At 42.5% G+C, this 17,234-nt stretch overlaps 1 protein-coding gene across 1 annotated transcript in view; it reads left to right on the forward strand.

The window, feature by feature from the left end:
* naaladl2 (N-acetylated alpha-linked acidic dipeptidase like 2) overlaps positions 1 to 17,234 on the forward strand; it is a gene marked incomplete at its 5' end in the record, with an annotated part of 278,337 nt that overhangs the window by 177,353 nt on the left and 83,750 nt on the right. Inside the window, one exon of the mRNA XM_080724924.1 lies at positions 13,865 to 13,954. Coding sequence (XP_080581050.1) covers positions 13,865 to 13,954 — 90 coding nt within the window. The remainder of the gene's footprint in view (positions 1 to 13,864; positions 13,955 to 17,234) is intronic.

Raw genomic sequence — 17,234 nt, forward strand, 5'->3', positions numbered from 1 at the left:
TTTGTTTATGCCATTTTTTTCTTGAAAATGATATCATTTTTCTGTCAATTCAATCAGAAGCATTATACATTTGATTACTATTATTATGCATGCAGTATTGACTTTGGCGTATGTATGGCTTAGTTTAAATCAGAGCCTAGCTTAATGAACTGCATGCCTAATGAACTGCATGCCATCTCCTATTGGGCTGGGCAAAACAACAAAAACTTTCACAGCAATCCAGCAATGATTTGTTTAATCTTTTTAATTGGAGGCCAATCGTAGTTGTATCACATGACTAGAGACAATGTGTACAGATTTGCATGAGTTTTGGTAACAAAAACAATTGTTGCACATTGAGCTCCCAGGAGTATACGTGCAAAGGTTCGCGCTGATCGATTCACCGGTGCCCGAGATTAGCTGTTTACAGTTGGACGGACAGTTGGACTCACAAGGAGTGAAAATATAATCCCTCGCCTTAGGCCTTACAGCCTTGCCCGGGATAATGGTATTAGGTTTAAACTCTATATTATAGTGTTTAAACCTTCCCCTCTCATTTCTATTAAACATATAAATACCATACCCAATTCAGTTACACCTTTAAGCTTTAAGTATTGGAAACCAGAACTTGACAACTGGGAGAAAACCTTACCTTTTATTGGGAGGGTATGTACAGATAGATACAGTTATATACAGTAGATATAGAAAAGGGAATAGCATTGCTAGTGTACTGTATACTTCACATATATAACTCTCATTTCTGAAATGATACAGTACTACATTTAGATTGGAATCTTGCGATTGAGTAAGGTCCCTTACTCCGTCCTCAACTGTGTATTTTGTTTCATGGTGCCATTGGATTCACATGTTTGCAGCACGTGAGTTTAGAAACTCTACGCTTGCTAAGGGAAGGAGCGCTCATTTTCAACATTGTCGGCAGGTTAGCTACTCCAGCGTCGGCAGGTTAGTTTTACTGAGGTTAAGGGTTAGGCTTAGGGTTAGGGTTAAGGTTAGGATTAGGGTTAGAGTTGGGGTTAGGGTTAGGGTTAGGGTTAGAGTTAAGAATAGGTTTAGGTTTTGGTGCACCTCTGCCGCGGTCCAAGTGACTACAATGGAGCGCTCCCTACCTCCGGTTCAGCCAATCACAAGCTTCAAAAATGAGTGCGGGGCGTGGTTTTCCCTTAGCAAGCGTAGAGTTTCTAAACTTGCTTGCAGCACTGCCTCTTTCAACTGATAGTTCTACCAAAAAGTAAGGGAATACCACTCATTTTCAACGTTGAATTACTGTATGTCATTGTTCTAGGCAACACAGAAGGGGAGGGGACGTTTTTCTTATTTCCACACACAACTCCAAGGTATATTAATGACATAGTGTACTGTAGTTCAATGTTGAAAATGAGTGGTATTCCCCTTTAAGCGAGGGAATCCCATTACATCAGAAACCTGGAATGAAGAGGAGAAAGAGAAATGAATAAAGAGAAGGAGAAGGATATGGGGGAGGAGGGGGAGAGGGGGGGGGGGGGGGGGAACTAAGCTTGACAGTGGAACTTCACCTCCCCTCTCGCTCCTCTTCTCTCCGCCCCTATCCTCCTCTCTTCTCCTTTCTCTTCTCCCTCTTGGTCCTGTATTTGCTGTGAAGCAGTAAAACATAAGGCTTAACTGTGTGTGTGTGTGTGTGTGTGTGTGTGTGTGTGTGTGTGTGTGTGTGTGTGTGTGTGTGTGTGTGTGTGTGTGTGTGTGTGTGTGTGTGTGTGTGTGTGTGTGTGTGTGTGTGTGTGTGTGTGTACTCAATTCAGCTAGATTGCATGTGTGCACACTCAATTCAGCTCGATTGCATGTGTGCAAACTCAGTTCAGCCAGAACTTTCTCAACCTTTTCCTCATAGAATGAATATTCATTGATACTTTCCAACAATGAGCTAAATTAGCTTGGATTGCTGTGAACCGATATGACTAAAGAGCTCAGTGTTTTTTTTGGGTTGCCTTCAAAGGGCCCTGGCACGCACAGCGGTTGTTACTGATGAGGCCCAATCAACAGTGTGCCACTGATTAGAGCATTCAAAGACCCAAGTAGTGTCCCTTCTACAGCATTCTATGGAGAAGTGTACTTCTGGTGCTTTTCACTCTCTCCATTGTGAACTGCCCGCACTGGGTCGCAGTACCCTGACCTTTCTTAGCTACCCCTCTGAGGGCAGTACTTTTGGTACTAAATGTGCATCTAAGATAAGATAAGACCTTTATTGAAATTGACATTATGCAATGTTGACCCTTGCCAGGCAACCCTCTGGTAGGGAGCGCTTCGCTGTTTCTACATGTAATCTTTTCGGCACTACACTTGGAAAGGAGTCAGCTTAGGTGGTTCGGGCATCTAGTACGAATGCCCCCCGAGCGCCTTCCTAGGAAGGTCCTCGATGCGCGTCCCACTGGGAGGAGACCCCGTGGCAGACCAAAGACCAGATGGAGGGATTATATCCCCAAACTGGCTTGGGAACACCTCGGTATACTCCCTGAGGGAGTGGAGGAAGTTGCTCAGGATAAGGAAATCTGGAGGTCTCAATTGGAACTGTTACCCCGTGACCCGATTCCGGATAAGCGGTTGAAGATGGATGGATGGATGGATCTTTTTGAGACCCAACTCTAAAGGCCCATTCCCACTGGCACTGGGCCAGATAACAGATAAAAAAAATCTCTTTCTCCAGATAATCTTTCTCCATTCAAGTGGATGGTAAGATAAAAAAAAATAAAAAAAATATGTCACAGATAAAAAAATATCTGTGACAGATATTTTTTGTATCTGTATCTTTATAATCTCTTCATCCACTTGAATGGAGAAAGAGATTTTTTTCTCTGGAGAAAGAGATTTTTTTATCTGTTATCTGGCCCAGTGGGAATGGGCCTTAACCCTTACCCTAACCTCCGTGGGGTGAGTCGCTAACCCTCCGGTCGAAATGATGGTCGTTCGAAAGAGCGAGATTTTACCCCTTTGGTGTATCCAGCCAAGACAAGACTCAGCACCTACACCAGGCCAGGATTACCACCTCTGAGGGCCCCTGGGCACTGAAGCTCCAAGGGCCCCCCTCTGCGTACGCGCTACAGGGCTCCAGACTAACCGCTTTCAATATTTTAAAAAGTAACTTAAAGCTATACTAAGATTCTCAACTAGTGGTCAGTAGCCATATAGCAAACCGCGGTCGCGTTCGCGTCTTTCGCCCGTTTTTCGTACCTTCACACCCCCGCGTCTGCCTCCACAACGCCGAGAGCTATCTTTAGAGGGGTCCCTGGTTCCTGTGCGTTCAGGCATTCCGGAGAAACGGACTACTTCACCCTGCCTGGTAGGCGAGATTAGCTTTTGAGTAAAGAGACACACGGGCGACTACAAATATGGCGACCCCACTTCAAGATGCGCTGCATTGGCCGGTAGTGTACCATGTGTGCATGATCGGCGATGTGATTGGGCAACGTATACACAACGTATACAGATGATGCAGATTACGTCATCATGGCGCGAAATTCTCCCCCCCTCACGGCTCATAGAAAACATATAAAGAGAAGGCTTCAGAAGCTGAAAATAACGGAGTGGGTGTTCTAAAACTTTAGCGATTTAACAGTTAGGACAATTTTAAGATTTGTTTTATAAAAAAAGTTACATAGTAAAACTTTAACGATATCAGCAGCCAGTGAACATACTTAAGACAATAACAGTCTGAGGTAAGAAACAGTGGCAGTGTGGCCACTGACAATCAAAATAAATAACAATGTACTATTATAGTACTACTACTATATGGTCAAAACAAGACATATCCTTCCCCCAAAAAATGACAAAATACCATTTGTGACCACCAAATTTGGAGTCTTGGGGGCGTAATTTAATTCATTTCATTTGGATTAGATAACAACTAAATGGCTGGGCGTTTTCTTTCTTTCTTTCTTTTAATTTTTTAGTTTTTTTGGAGGGCCCCCTGGTGCCAAGGGCCCCTGGGCACGTGCCCAAAGTGCCCATATTGTAGATCCGGCCCTGACCTACACGTATGTCACCACAGGTCCATTGCTTTGCCTGTAAGAGTTTTTCCCTGGTATACAGTATATGGGTTTCAATTTGTAGACCTTCCACTGCCACACAGAGAAAAACTCTTTTATAGGTTTGAGAAAAGAGCGGTATGGTGGAAGACGCACATTTATGAATCGCTGGTTGATGTTGAACCAGCGGTGTATCTGGACACCACAGTGAAATATGATATTGTCTCAAACCACCACATAGACAGGATGAACTGCCTGTTGTGCTCATGCACAAAAAAAAGTCCAACAAAACAAAATAATATTCCACCTCTGCCTCTCAGATTGTTTCCATCCATTGTTGGTATCAACATTAACACCTTCTAAGCCAAGGGGGGCCCCTTAATGTTAAAACCGTACTATATCGCACATCCCCCCAGGGACTCTCAGCCACGTCGTACATTCCCGGACTTTGTCTTTAAAACCGGAATAAAAGCTTTTGATCCGAAAATCGGCGATCATCTAACCTTCCCTAGTCACCACTCGTGCACTGATAGCTCATGCAGACCGTGCATGAAGCAGAGGTGACGTCAGCGCCTCTCCTTCACCAAGGCTACTCCCAGCCTATACGTTTGCTGTCTGCACACTCGAGCTCCTACAGCAGCCATGCTTGGGGCTATGCTAGCGAAACTTTTCAGTTCTGTTCTTCAGTCACACATGGACTATTTGCGGGGACATTTACGTGAAAGGATCGCGCACGCGAAACGCACGGGGACATCGACGATCGGCCAAAACCCCCATTCTATCCCAACGGAGATCGAGAAAATCATGGTGAGTTACTGGCCTGGGGGGAAAAAAAAAAGAAAAAACAGCGGCGCTGTTCAAGATGGAGGGGCTGCGGGGTCATGTTTATAAACATAATATTATGTCTCAGATCACAATACAATAATAGAAATTTCACAGCTAATCTACCAACCACCATTCTATTTCGGACTGCAACGTGTTAAACACAGCTGTGCATTCTGAACTGGCTGATACTAGCCTGATTTCAGACTCAGCTGACACTTGAGTCTGACATTGTGCCCTGTTTGAACGACTTACGGGGGAGGGACTTAGACTTCCCCTAAAGCCTAAAAAAACAATATGGGGCTGTTAAAGCTATACTGTGTAAGTTGCTCAACTAGTGGTCAGTAGCGTCCGCGTCTTTCGGCCGTTTTTCGCCGCGGACCGGGCCTCACACCCCCGCGTCACCCCCGCGTCTGCCTCCATCTCGCCGAGATCTATCTTTGGAGGGGTCCCTGGTTCCTGTGCGTTCAGGCATTCCGGAGAAACGGAGTGTTTCACCCGAGTATAGATAGAGACACACGGGCGCCTACAAATATGGCCGCCCTATTGTGATAGCTAGCGACCCCACTTCAAGATGCGCTGTGATTGGCCGGCAGTGTATAACCCTCGCTGTGATTGGCCGGTAGTGTATGATGACGTCAAAGCTCCATAGAGATCAGCGGATCCGCCTACTTGTGGCTTCATCCACAACATTGCTAGCCAAGCCAATGAATCCATTAGCAAACACAATGGCAACAAACATTGCGTGTGTGTGTCTGTGTGCGAGCGTGCATACGCGCGCTGCGTGTGTGTGTCTGTCTGTGCGAGTGACTGCTTCCACACAGAACTGCGACCAGAAGCATGTAATCAACATTAACTAGTGAGTGAGAATGTGATTAGTTTTGCAAGAAGAGTGGATGAGATTTGCAAATTGTGTCTAACTACCTGAACAATGTTTAAGGTTTTGACAAGAGTGATTGCTTTGACAAATGGTTTTAGAATGGGTTTAGTGTTTTATAAAAAGAAATCATGCATGCTTGTGTCCTCATGTGTGGTTGGTTGTGTGTGTATTTGGATTGTTTGTGCACAAATACATGCACACATTATGTACTCTCAATGGGTATCATTATAGGTCAGGAGTAGGAAACCTGCTACTCTAGAGCTGCATGTGGCTCTTAAGCCCTCTCCTGGTGTTCCCAGTTGCTAGAGCTTTTCTTTTGTATGATTTTTTTATCATAATGTATTATTGTAGTGGGCATAAAGTTATTCTTACATTCTCCCATTGTAAAGAAAAAAGTGTTGCCTACACACCAGATACAAATAAGAAACTAAATATTGGAGGAAAATAAATCATTTACTAGTGCTTAACAACAATGCTGCTTAACAAACAATAAAAAAGATAATATTGAAAGACCAGAAAAAGCAGGAATAAATATATAATAAAGCAAACATAATTTGAGGCTCCAGACAGATTTTGAATACATTTTTGCGCCAAAAATGACTCTTTTGATAATTAAGGTTACCAACAGTACCCCTATTATAGGGCATGCTCAGCTAACATGCGGGTGTATTCGCACCCACACAGGGGTGGGTGGGTGGGTGGGTGTGTGTGTGTGTGTGTGTGTGTGTGTGTGTGTGTGTGTGTGTGTGTGTGTGTGTGTGTGTGTGTGTGTGTGTGTGTGTGTGTGTGTGTGTGTGTGTGTGTGTGTGTGTGTGTGTGTGTGTGTGTGTGTGTGTGTGCAGATAAAAGTAATCTCTGTAAAAGTAATGTCAACAGCCTCAGCTTCTCTCCCTCTCTTGGAGGCCCTCTGAGACAAACCTGATGAAGTTGTTGGTGTGAGTAACATGAGTATCTAGTATGAGTATCTTTAATTCCCTGTGGTTTTGTTTTCCTCTAAAAGCTCCTTTATCAGTTGTCTTGTGGTTCTCCAGAGCGACAGCGTCTTGCTCATTAACAATACATTAGTGTTTTATGTGTCATTTCATCTGGCTACACTTTAGCAAGAACTATGCAAGAACAGATGTGTGAAAGAACATTTCTTTAATGATCTGTAGTGGATCTAGTGCTTCTAAAACTTTTTTTTCAATGCACTTGAATATACTTGAAAGTAATTAGGACTAATAGCTGGTTTCTGGGGAAGATCAAGCATTTCTTTTCAAAAGTATAATCTTTGTTGTCTTATTCTTAAGTTTTCTTCCTTCAAGTTATGTCAAGTGTACACAAAAGGGTATTTCATGAACAATACAGTAGTCAAAACTTTTAATTAAATACAGTATATCGGACTCAAATGTCACTGATCATGGAGTGCCGTACAGTGCTTTAAGCATTAACATATTAAATCCAAATCCTTCATTATAGTACGCGCGTGTGCGTGTGTGTGTGTCACAAACGGTAACTGGAATTCTTCTTCCAGCTGGTTCTCCCACTTCTCCCCTTATGGCACAGTTTTTTACACTCTCAGTGCTCCATTAACAAAGGATTTTACTGTGCAGTTGGATGGCCAGTGCCTTGATCAAGGGCACTTTGACAGGTAGGTATGATGAAACGCATCGATATGGGTCACCATCCAGTCAGCAGTTTGTGACTAGCATACAGTGCAGTACTTCCTCCAGATGGTGCCAAGGATTAACCTGCAGCATTGTTCTGCCTCTCTTTACCTCTACGCCAACACAAGCTGCTGTGTCACTGATGCATCTCTGTAATGGCCAGAGAGAGTATATTTACATGTAGGAGAGTGAGACAGAAGGGCGGCGAGGAACAGAGCCCGAGAGCAGAAAATTAACAGAGAGCCTGATTCCTGAGATGAAGGCAGGAAGATGTGGTCTTTAGGGAGCGCTAAGAGGTTGGTACAAAGGGCTCCAAGTACAAAGTGAATACGGCCCAGGTGTCTTTGATGCTCTGGGTTGCCCTTTGTTGAATGGCCTCTTGTTGTTCAAAACCTTTCATCATTGACTACTTTGCTTGTACTGCTGCCAAGGATAAGCCCAGCTCACGGCACTACATATTTTAGACCCCATTAGGTCAAAAGAATGAGCAGGGATGTAGCAAGAGATGGCATAGTTCTGATGGGGCGGCAGTGGCCCAGGATATAGAGCGGCTCCTACTGGCATAATGTTGAAGTGTCATTGAGCAAGTCATTGAACCCCTAACTGCTCCCAATGAGCAGGTTGGTTCCTTGCATGGTTTCCTCCTGTCGGCCATAGAAATGCAGATCAATTACCATTTATAGTGGGGTCTCTAGTTTGTGTGTGTGTGTGTGTGTGTGTGTGTGTGTGTGTGTGTGTGTGTGTGTGTGTGTGTGTGTGTGTGTGTGTGTGTGTGTGTGTGTGTGTGTGTGTGTGTGTGTGTGTGTGTGTGTGTGTGTGTGTGTGTGTGTGTGTGTGTGTGTGTGCGCCCGTGTGCGCGCGTATACATGTACAGTATGCTCTAGCCCAGTGGTTCCAGGCCGTGACCCCCAAAATAATCATATTTTAACTGGGGACCCCCCCACCACTCTGACGAGTACTAAGAGTTGAGGCATTACATTTTGTACAACAGGGTAGATTAGCTATTCTCACAAATTCTGCCTCTAATATTTGGCTAATGTTCATTAAGTCAATCATCTCAACCTGGGGGTCCCGATCGACCCACAGGTTGAGAACCACTGCTCTAGCCTTTTCTATTGTATGCATGGATAGGTATGTCTGTGCATGTCTGTCTCTCTGTGTAAGAGTGAAGCACTTAGGTGTAAGGAGGAGAAAATGTCATGGTGATTCTGGTTCTCATCCACTTATCTGCAACCCATTGTTATTGTTGCCCTAGAATGCAGCAAACTATAAGGGCAAAACGGAACACTGCTGACCTCAAATGACAGTTCAACACATGGCCTCTTTAGGAGTCACTATAAACTAACACACATAACATTTATTCAGCAGATTGCAAGTTGTGAGGATAAGTTTTGGGGGGAATTCTGCATTGAGATTGACATTCACAATGGGGGCGCACTGCACTCTGAAGCAGATGCTGCTCTCAATTATTCACACACTTAACAGAGCCAGCGCATCAGAAATGCCTGGTCTAAACTTTGGTGTGTGAGACTTCTTGGAATAAATATGTGAATTATATATACTGTAGTAAAAACGTCTGCCCTTCCATCAATGTCATGTTGCTTAGTTTTGGTTTTGCGAAAATGGCTGCAGGGCATAATTGAAGTTATGCCCATATGTTTTTCAGTTTTTATAGATTTTATTTGTTTTCTTATTTAATGTCAAATACAGCATCTTTTTTATAGGAGAGTATATGGCTTTGCTGCTTTTTTAATTGTATTGAAACAGACTGAGAGGGAGTCTGAAATTGAATAAGAACACATTTGAGCACATTAAATACTACTACAGTATGTTCAACTGAGGCATTTTAATATAGGCCTACAGTAGTTTATATAGATGTTGTTGGCCATGCATTTTGAAATGTCTTACTCTATGCATTTTAGAGGATCTTTTTTCGATCATCAACAGTAACATAAAACATTCTGTACTGTAATCTAGCATGTATACTGTAATATATGCCATTGCAGCCATGTTTGAAACATTTATTGACGCTATTTTTCAAACAGTGTTATCACAATGATGTGACATGTGGGAGCAGGGGCATCACCAAATTCTGGGCCCTGGGTACAAGGGTTCACTGTGGGCCCCCCATGAATGTTCTTCATAGGAGGATGGGGTTTAACCCATTTAGACTGGGAACGCATTATTAACTATTGAAAAATAGCAGATCTACAAGCTTACAGCGCAGCACCAAGTGCCACGCTGCGAGCTTGTAGATCTGCTATTTTTGAAAAATCGTGAAAAAGTCTTTGCATATTTCAAATCCTTCTAAGGTTTGTTTGAAAAACCTATGTTTCTATGTCAGTGGTGCTAAAACCTTTTCATGTCAAGGACCCCCAAAATGATATGTATTTGGCCACGGACCCCCATCTCAAAATATTTAGTTCCAGGGACCCCTCAGAAGCAATATTTTAGTTACAAATGTTCACGTGTGTGGTTCACAATGATGTGACATGTGGGAGTATAACTTTGTGCAACGTTTAACATTTTGGACTTTAACTCTAAACACACATGGCCTCACCCCAGGTTGGTAAACACTAACAATGTTGCGGTGTGGTTCTCAAATATTTTCATGTCAAGGTCTCCCAAAATTTGGCCACAAACCCCCATTTTAAAATATTTTTTGTTCCAGGGACCTCCAGAAGCAGAGATTTTTTTTTTTTTTTTTTTAATTTTTATCCCACTATTTTGCAACCGATTTTATCACCCAGTGCCAATTCCTATGTAATCCTGGGCTCTGCTCTCCCTCTGCCGCGCCTGGGGAGACAACGGACTGACCTCATGCTTCCTTCAATGCATGAGTAGTCCAAGTTGTTTCTTTTCACCTGACAGGGGGGATTTTCCCCGGGATGGACGTAGCGCGTGGAAGGAACACGTTATTCCAACCAGTTCCTTTGCCCTCCATCAAGCGCCCCGGCTGGCCAGGGGGAGGCATTATTGAGACCAGGATTACTGCATGTTTTTGTGAGGGTATCAACCCTAGGAGACACGGGGAGAACATGCAAACTCCACACAGAAAGGCCCTATCGCCGACCCTACCTAGGGTGTGGGCACTGATGACGCGGAGGGAGAAACACGCCCCCAGCACCCACAGCGTTCCCCAGAAGCAGAGATTTGAGTTAAAGATGTTTGCTTTAAAGATTTGCAAACATTTTCCACAATTTATCAAAAATAGCAGATCTACAAGCTCCTGCTCATAGCGCGTCAGCACTGCACCAAGTGACCCGCTATAGCTTGTAGGCCTACTGTATATCTAATGGATAACTAATGTGTTACAGACTATAGTATACTGTATATCTAAAATGACAGATTCCCTGTAACAAGCAGGATAATGTACTGCGAGGCAATTACTGAGAGTTCAACTCCTTCATTGTGATTTCTCAATAATGACTACCTTAATTATTCCTTAACTGTATTTGAGCGCAGACTTGAACCTACATGGCAAGTTAGCAACAAGCACAGTAAAGTTCAGGTAATGAGAGTTTTTTTTTTTAGTAACTCAGAAACAGAAAGGCAAATAAGTCAGAACCAGCTAATCAGTCCACAAGGCAAACAATCTAACAAGCTGGGGCAGGCAGGTAATCCTAGATCTGGTGAACAGACAGGGTCTAAATGGGCAGGTCAGGAAACAGAATAAGGCTGGAGGCCTTGGTTGAACACACAAGGCAATCTCAGTGGTGGGAGACAGAGGGAGATGGACTGCTATTTATACAGGGGAGTTAATGAGGGAATGAGGTGAGCTGGCCGAGTCTGATTGGCAATGATCTGCAGCAGTGCACCATGGTGAACTAATGAGGGGATGAGGTGAGCTGCAAGGCATGTGGGTGGGGTTGGACCTGGAAAAAGAGGAGAGTTAAGGCCAATTTAAGCTTGGACTGAAAGTGATGTCAAAATGACAAAAAATATGTCAAGGAGGACCTGTGCCGGCGGTGTCGAGTACCTCTGGAAAAAATAAAGGTTGCAGACGCTTGATAAAATGTTGCATACTCTGAATGGTAAGTAAGCTCCTTTACCACAGAGATGTGTGATATTGGATTAGGAAAACTCCATTTATCTCTGATTCCTTTCCCAGATTGCGTTTTTGTTTGAAACTTTTTTTCTTTTCTTCTGTGGACCCCCTAAATAAGGAACGCATCATTCTGTAGCCGTGGTCTTTGTTTACAACCTGGCCACATGGTGTGTTCCTGTTGCAAATAAGGTTAAAATCACTGGCAGAGGCAAATTAATTAATTCATTAATCAAGTGTCCAAAATCTTATCCTTATCTTGCTGTCTTTCACTTGAATGGTTAAGAAAACACAGTCAACTCTGTGGATATTAAAGACGCACTCCACCCAACAGATGTATTTGCCTGTCTGTTGATTCTGAGTTCAGTAAATCAGGCATGGCGTCTAAATTTTAATGTCTACGGTCAGTGCAACAATTCAGGCCTTCTGTCCCCAAGGGCTATGGGATTTAAAATTATTGACCTACAGTACTTGCTCCCTCGGTGGAAATTCAGTTTCAGCTCAAACCAGTTGATAGCTGCCTACCGGGGGTGTGGAGCAGTTAGAGGTTTTGTGTCCTGCTCAAAGACACTTCAAGCAGTCATATATTCAATACATTTCTGGCCAGGCCTGGAATTGCACCTGGGACACCTGGGGACTGTAGTTCCCCAGGTAGGCTCTCTCACCATTCAGCTACTATATGCTATCCCATAAAACTACGTAAACTCAGTGGTGTCTATAGTAGTGTGTATAGTAGGTGTATTGTAGGTGTATAGTAGGCTATATTTATTTTTAACTTAAGTACACCTTTTAGTACTTTTACTTTGCTGGAGTATTCCCAAATTTCAGTACGGGAATTTCATTATACTTTCCAGCATGTATTTGCACTATTTTTCTTTCTTTTTTTTTCTTTTTTTTTATATAAACTCCTTTATTTTACTGTAGTTTTTGTTTTGGGCTTTTATGCTTTTATTGGATAGGACAGTTAGCCTGACAGGAAATGGGGGGAGAGATGGGGAGTGACACACGGCAAAGGTTGTCCGGATCGGGAATCGAACCGGCGACGCCGCCAGGCAACCATGCCTATGTGGCAAACGCCTAAGTGGTATGCGCCTGGACCAATAGGCGAGCGGGCGCCTGTTACTTTAGTTTAATGGTGCATTTTTAAATAGTTTTCTTTGTTGAGAACAAGAAGCACGTAATAAATCACAAAATAATATAAATAATGTTCTGGTGCAGTAGATGTTTATAGTAAGCTATTAGTTGTGTAGTGTGGTCTAGGACCTACATTTAGTACTACAATAAACTGCAATAAAATGCAGTCCTTTGCCTTTGGGGCTCCCTCATAATCACTTAATCATTCTACCAAACACTAATCTACCCAGAAATGTGTTATTGGTTGGGGCTTCTAAAGAGAGGGTGTCCTAGGAGCAACCTCTCTCAATTATGAATGATTATGTTCATCTGATTAATTATTAAGACTTGGGATAACCAATGATATTGAGGGGGGGGGGGAGGGGGGGGGATTTCAATTACTGTACATGCAATCAAATAATAAATTACTATGTGATGATAACAAATAAAACACATGAGACTAGACTTTGCTGAAAGACCTAAAAACAGCTCTCATCACAGTGTGTGATGAGAGTTAGCCAGTAAATGAAATGACAGGATAAAAAAGGGGTTCAAGGGGACACCTTGGTGCAACATTGGCTGATAAAAATCTGAATCAACTTTGTTGTCACATCACAGGTTTAAAGAAGTGGCTGTTTTTGGCGGGGGGTAAAAATACATCTGTAAAGTACAAAAATCGAACATATCTACATAATTATACACATACTAGCATAGACCAGGCAGCAGGTACAGTATGTTACATGATATCAGACGCATTGTCAGGTTCACATGGAATGGTAGCACACATGCAGGCAAAATCCACATGGTTACTAAGTTACAGTACATGGTAGAAAGGTCCATGGCACAGATGGCAGGCATGGTAACAGGCTCACATATACATTGTAAAATGCAATGCTCTTGGACCATTTCTACTGTTATTTGTATATTTAAAGTGTCCCTGTAAGGAGTTGACTAAAACGAAAAGGGGTAAAAAAAAATCTGATGACCAAGTAAAAACTTACCAACAATGTAAAACTTACTCAAACTAAATGGAATTGCATCTGAAGTCATCTTCATTTTAGTGTAGGTGTACTGTACAGGGTTAATATGAGACCTTTAATATATTAATGAATTAATAACATGTCCCGATGAATATTTACCCGGCCCCGGGCCAACTACTACTATACGTGTAATTGTTGTGGATCTCGGCAACTTGGATCAAAACATTATCTGATAAAGCTCACCTTTTAAAAAATTACCCAAACTATTTTTACTTCACATTATGTAAATTTCCATCATTTAAATGTATCTTTTATCCTATTGCTTGTATTGTTAGGCTTTGAAAATCTAACTAAAATCTAGTCTTCTCTTCCTTTTCCCCCAGACCACCAGCTTCCTGTCTGAGGCCGAGTTTTCTGTGGAGTCTCCAGAAACGGTTGATCCACTCTTCAAGTTCCACGAGACCATTGCCAAGGTGCGACCACATTCACTATAAGAACATACGTTGATACGTATGTCTACAGTACGTACTGTATTATACTGTATTATATACAGTACTGTATATGAGATACTTAAGTGGTTTCCTCTTTAAATAAGCCAAGTGCTTACTAGGATCTCCTTTTAGTTGACCTTGTATCAGTGAACTATACCGTCATGAAACCTTTTTCTAATAAAGTCTTCAATCAATCAATCAATCAATCAATCAATCAATCAAAAACCTTTACTTCACTCCAAGATTATGAGTGTCACTGTAAAGTCATACTGTGTAAGATGTGACATGTCAAGTAAAATGACCTGACGATTCAATGTCAGGTCATTTACGACCTGCCATTGAATCGTTACTACAACATATTTTACCATTGTTTCAGCAAGGCTATTTGTGCTAATAACACAGATGACACGTTGGGGCTCATCACAACGGTAGTTGATCAGTTTGAATGTTGCAGGCATCAATAAAACGCTCAGTGCGAGCGCTCTGGACATGATATCCAAAGCGCTCCGCTGCTTATTAAACGCTTTCTGTCAACACAGCCCTTAATACTGTACTTCTCAGTGTATCATGTGACCACTTTCATGAATAGTGCCACTTTCATGTGGAAGAGTTGCATTTTTAGCTCACAATATTGCACTTAGTTACTATTGCCCTTGCATCATCTGTTCTTGCAAACTACTGTATACCTTTCTTTCATCTTTCTTCACTAGTGACTGTAGATCTGTTGTCACAGGTCATGAGCAGCTCACAGCAGTGTGTAAGCAGCCCACCGCTTGCACACACTGCCACCGCACGATTTCTGCCGCAACCATCAAACTAACTAGACATCTCATAAAGTACCCGTCACTGTGCAAAGAACAATGTCACAAATGACAAATAGAACCTGCTTACCATATTGCCAGTGATGAATAGCCTTCGTAGTTCACAAAGTACACAATGAACGAACGCTGAAGCTCGCATGACAGTTTATGCTGGCCCACCTTCTATTAAGACACTTCATGATGCCATTTTTCCTTGAATCTGTATCAAAAAACAGCCGCTTAACCAGGACATTTAGCTCAGCAGGAGAACTGCCAGAACTCAGTGGTACTGTTATTAAGTGTACGACGCCAGCATTTTCTTTTTACTTTTTCGAAAGACTGAACACCCTCTCCAAAAAGAGCTCTTCATTAAACCAGTAAGTTGAGTGGAGGAGAGTACAGACAGAGACGCAGTGTAATTGGGGTGAGCAGGATGTGTGGTGGGCTTATGGAAGAAGCTTTTCTTCTCACTAACTGGTTTCGATCTATGTATTTAGAATAGATGATAGCAATGAGCTCAGGATGGTGCCACAGTTGATGTTATCGTGTGTGTGCGTGTGCGTGTGTGTGTGTGTGTGTGCGCGCGGTGATGAAATAAATGGCACTTCCAAACCCATACACAAGGATATCACAGAGGATAAATACATAACACAAGAAAGCCCTAAGGCTTATTTCCATTGTGGTCCTCAATAAACAGGGAGAGGGAGAGGGGGAGAGAGAGGGACAGAGAGAGACAGAGGGTTGCAGGTGAATAGGTGGTCAGTTACTGTTTGGTATAAAGTATTTCTAACTAGTAAGACGCCACAGGGTGACATGCGAAACCCATAGACCGTAAAGATTTGAACACGTCTACACCTCCAGATAGACACGGACAAGCTGTGATGTTTCTCATAGTAAACTTGCGACCTACGGTCGCAACAATAAATATATATTTATAACAGTTATTCATCTGTTTGCATTTGTGTTGATTGCAACAATGATTGCAGTGCATTGCAGTGCATGCCATGAGTCTACCGTGGCTTCGCTGTGCATTTGACAAGGCTCTCAGACAGTTACCTAAACGAATTAGCAGTGATTTGTAACTGGCTCGAATCCCTTACATAATTGCCCACGTCTTAACATGTCAATTGAAAACAATTCTTATTGTAGTGGGAAAACTGCTTTCTCTCATCTTTTGATTATTGGGCTCCATTGATATGCATACTGTATATCTTGAACAGTGCCTACACATCACCAATGATGTGGTAACATGAGCTGTCTGTGCTAACATTGAAAACGTTGCCTTTAGGGGGGAAAATAATATGTAAACTGTATAACGTGGAAGTACAGTGAAGGCAGCTTAGGTCCTAGCCAGACCACTGAACAATATGTGTTACAAATGTGGACCTGTATGCTGGGAGAGCCGCCACAACGCTGTCTTGCACTGCATGGTTCGGGCCACAGGTTCTAAATATAGAGGTTTTAATATATTTCAGTACAAAAGTTATCAGTTACCTCAGACATGAATGAATCTCTTCCAAATGAAATCCATGTGTGTAGTGCCTGTGCCTTATTTGAGAGAGATTAGCTGGTCTGCCAACTCATATCCCAGTACAGGTTATTTTTAGGTTGTCAGAATGCAAAAGCATTGCACTATGAGCAATGAGCATATTGTCACTGTCCAGCAGAAACCCTGTATCTCCAAGTTTCAAATGTGCACGTTATTAACGTTAGTCAATTAAAGCCCTGCCTCATCCTATAAGACTGTTACACAAAACTTGTGAAAATAGCAGATCTACAATACGGCTAGGTCGGCTATTTTCACTAGTTTATTTATTTTTTAATGATGAATACAAAACGAACGGTTTTGGACATACAAGGTTTCCACTCGACAACGACGATGTGTGTGTTGTTTGCAGTTGTAGATTAGAGGATTGTGGGACACTGGCTCATGCCAGTAGGTGGGTGCATGCATTCATGCATGCCTGCGTTCCTGACAGAGATGTCTCTGGTGGTATTCATTGGTGCAGAGGGGACACAAATCCCTTGTCAGTTACATATTGTCGGGCAGAAACCTCGTAATGCCAAGTTTCATAAAGTAAAGCCGTGCTTCATCAAACAAGACAGTCGCACAGCGCCTCCCAGTGCGAGGCGTTGTGTGCTTGTAGATCGGCTATTTTCACTATTTTAAATACAAAAAATTAAATGATAAATTCAAAACAAACGGTTTTGGACATACAATGTTTTCACCCGACAATGAAGATATCCTTTCAGACAATGGATTGAACCAAAAGCATAGTCATTCAGCTATGTTTCAACAGTCCATTGTGGCTATGAGACTTAAAGACGCAGTGAAATGAGAAATAGCTTTTTCACACTTTTAGAGCATATCTGTAGTGATAATATAGCCATACCTGCCCAAAAAAGTGAAAAATTCCTGTGTTTGTGTATTATAACAAAACAATTACAGCCCTAGTGTAAGT

This window comes from Nannobrachium achirus (genome assembly GCF_963921795.1).
Source record: "Nannobrachium achirus genome assembly, chromosome: 1".
Classification (NCBI taxonomy): Eukaryota; Metazoa; Chordata; class Actinopteri; order Myctophiformes; family Myctophidae; genus Nannobrachium; species Nannobrachium achirus.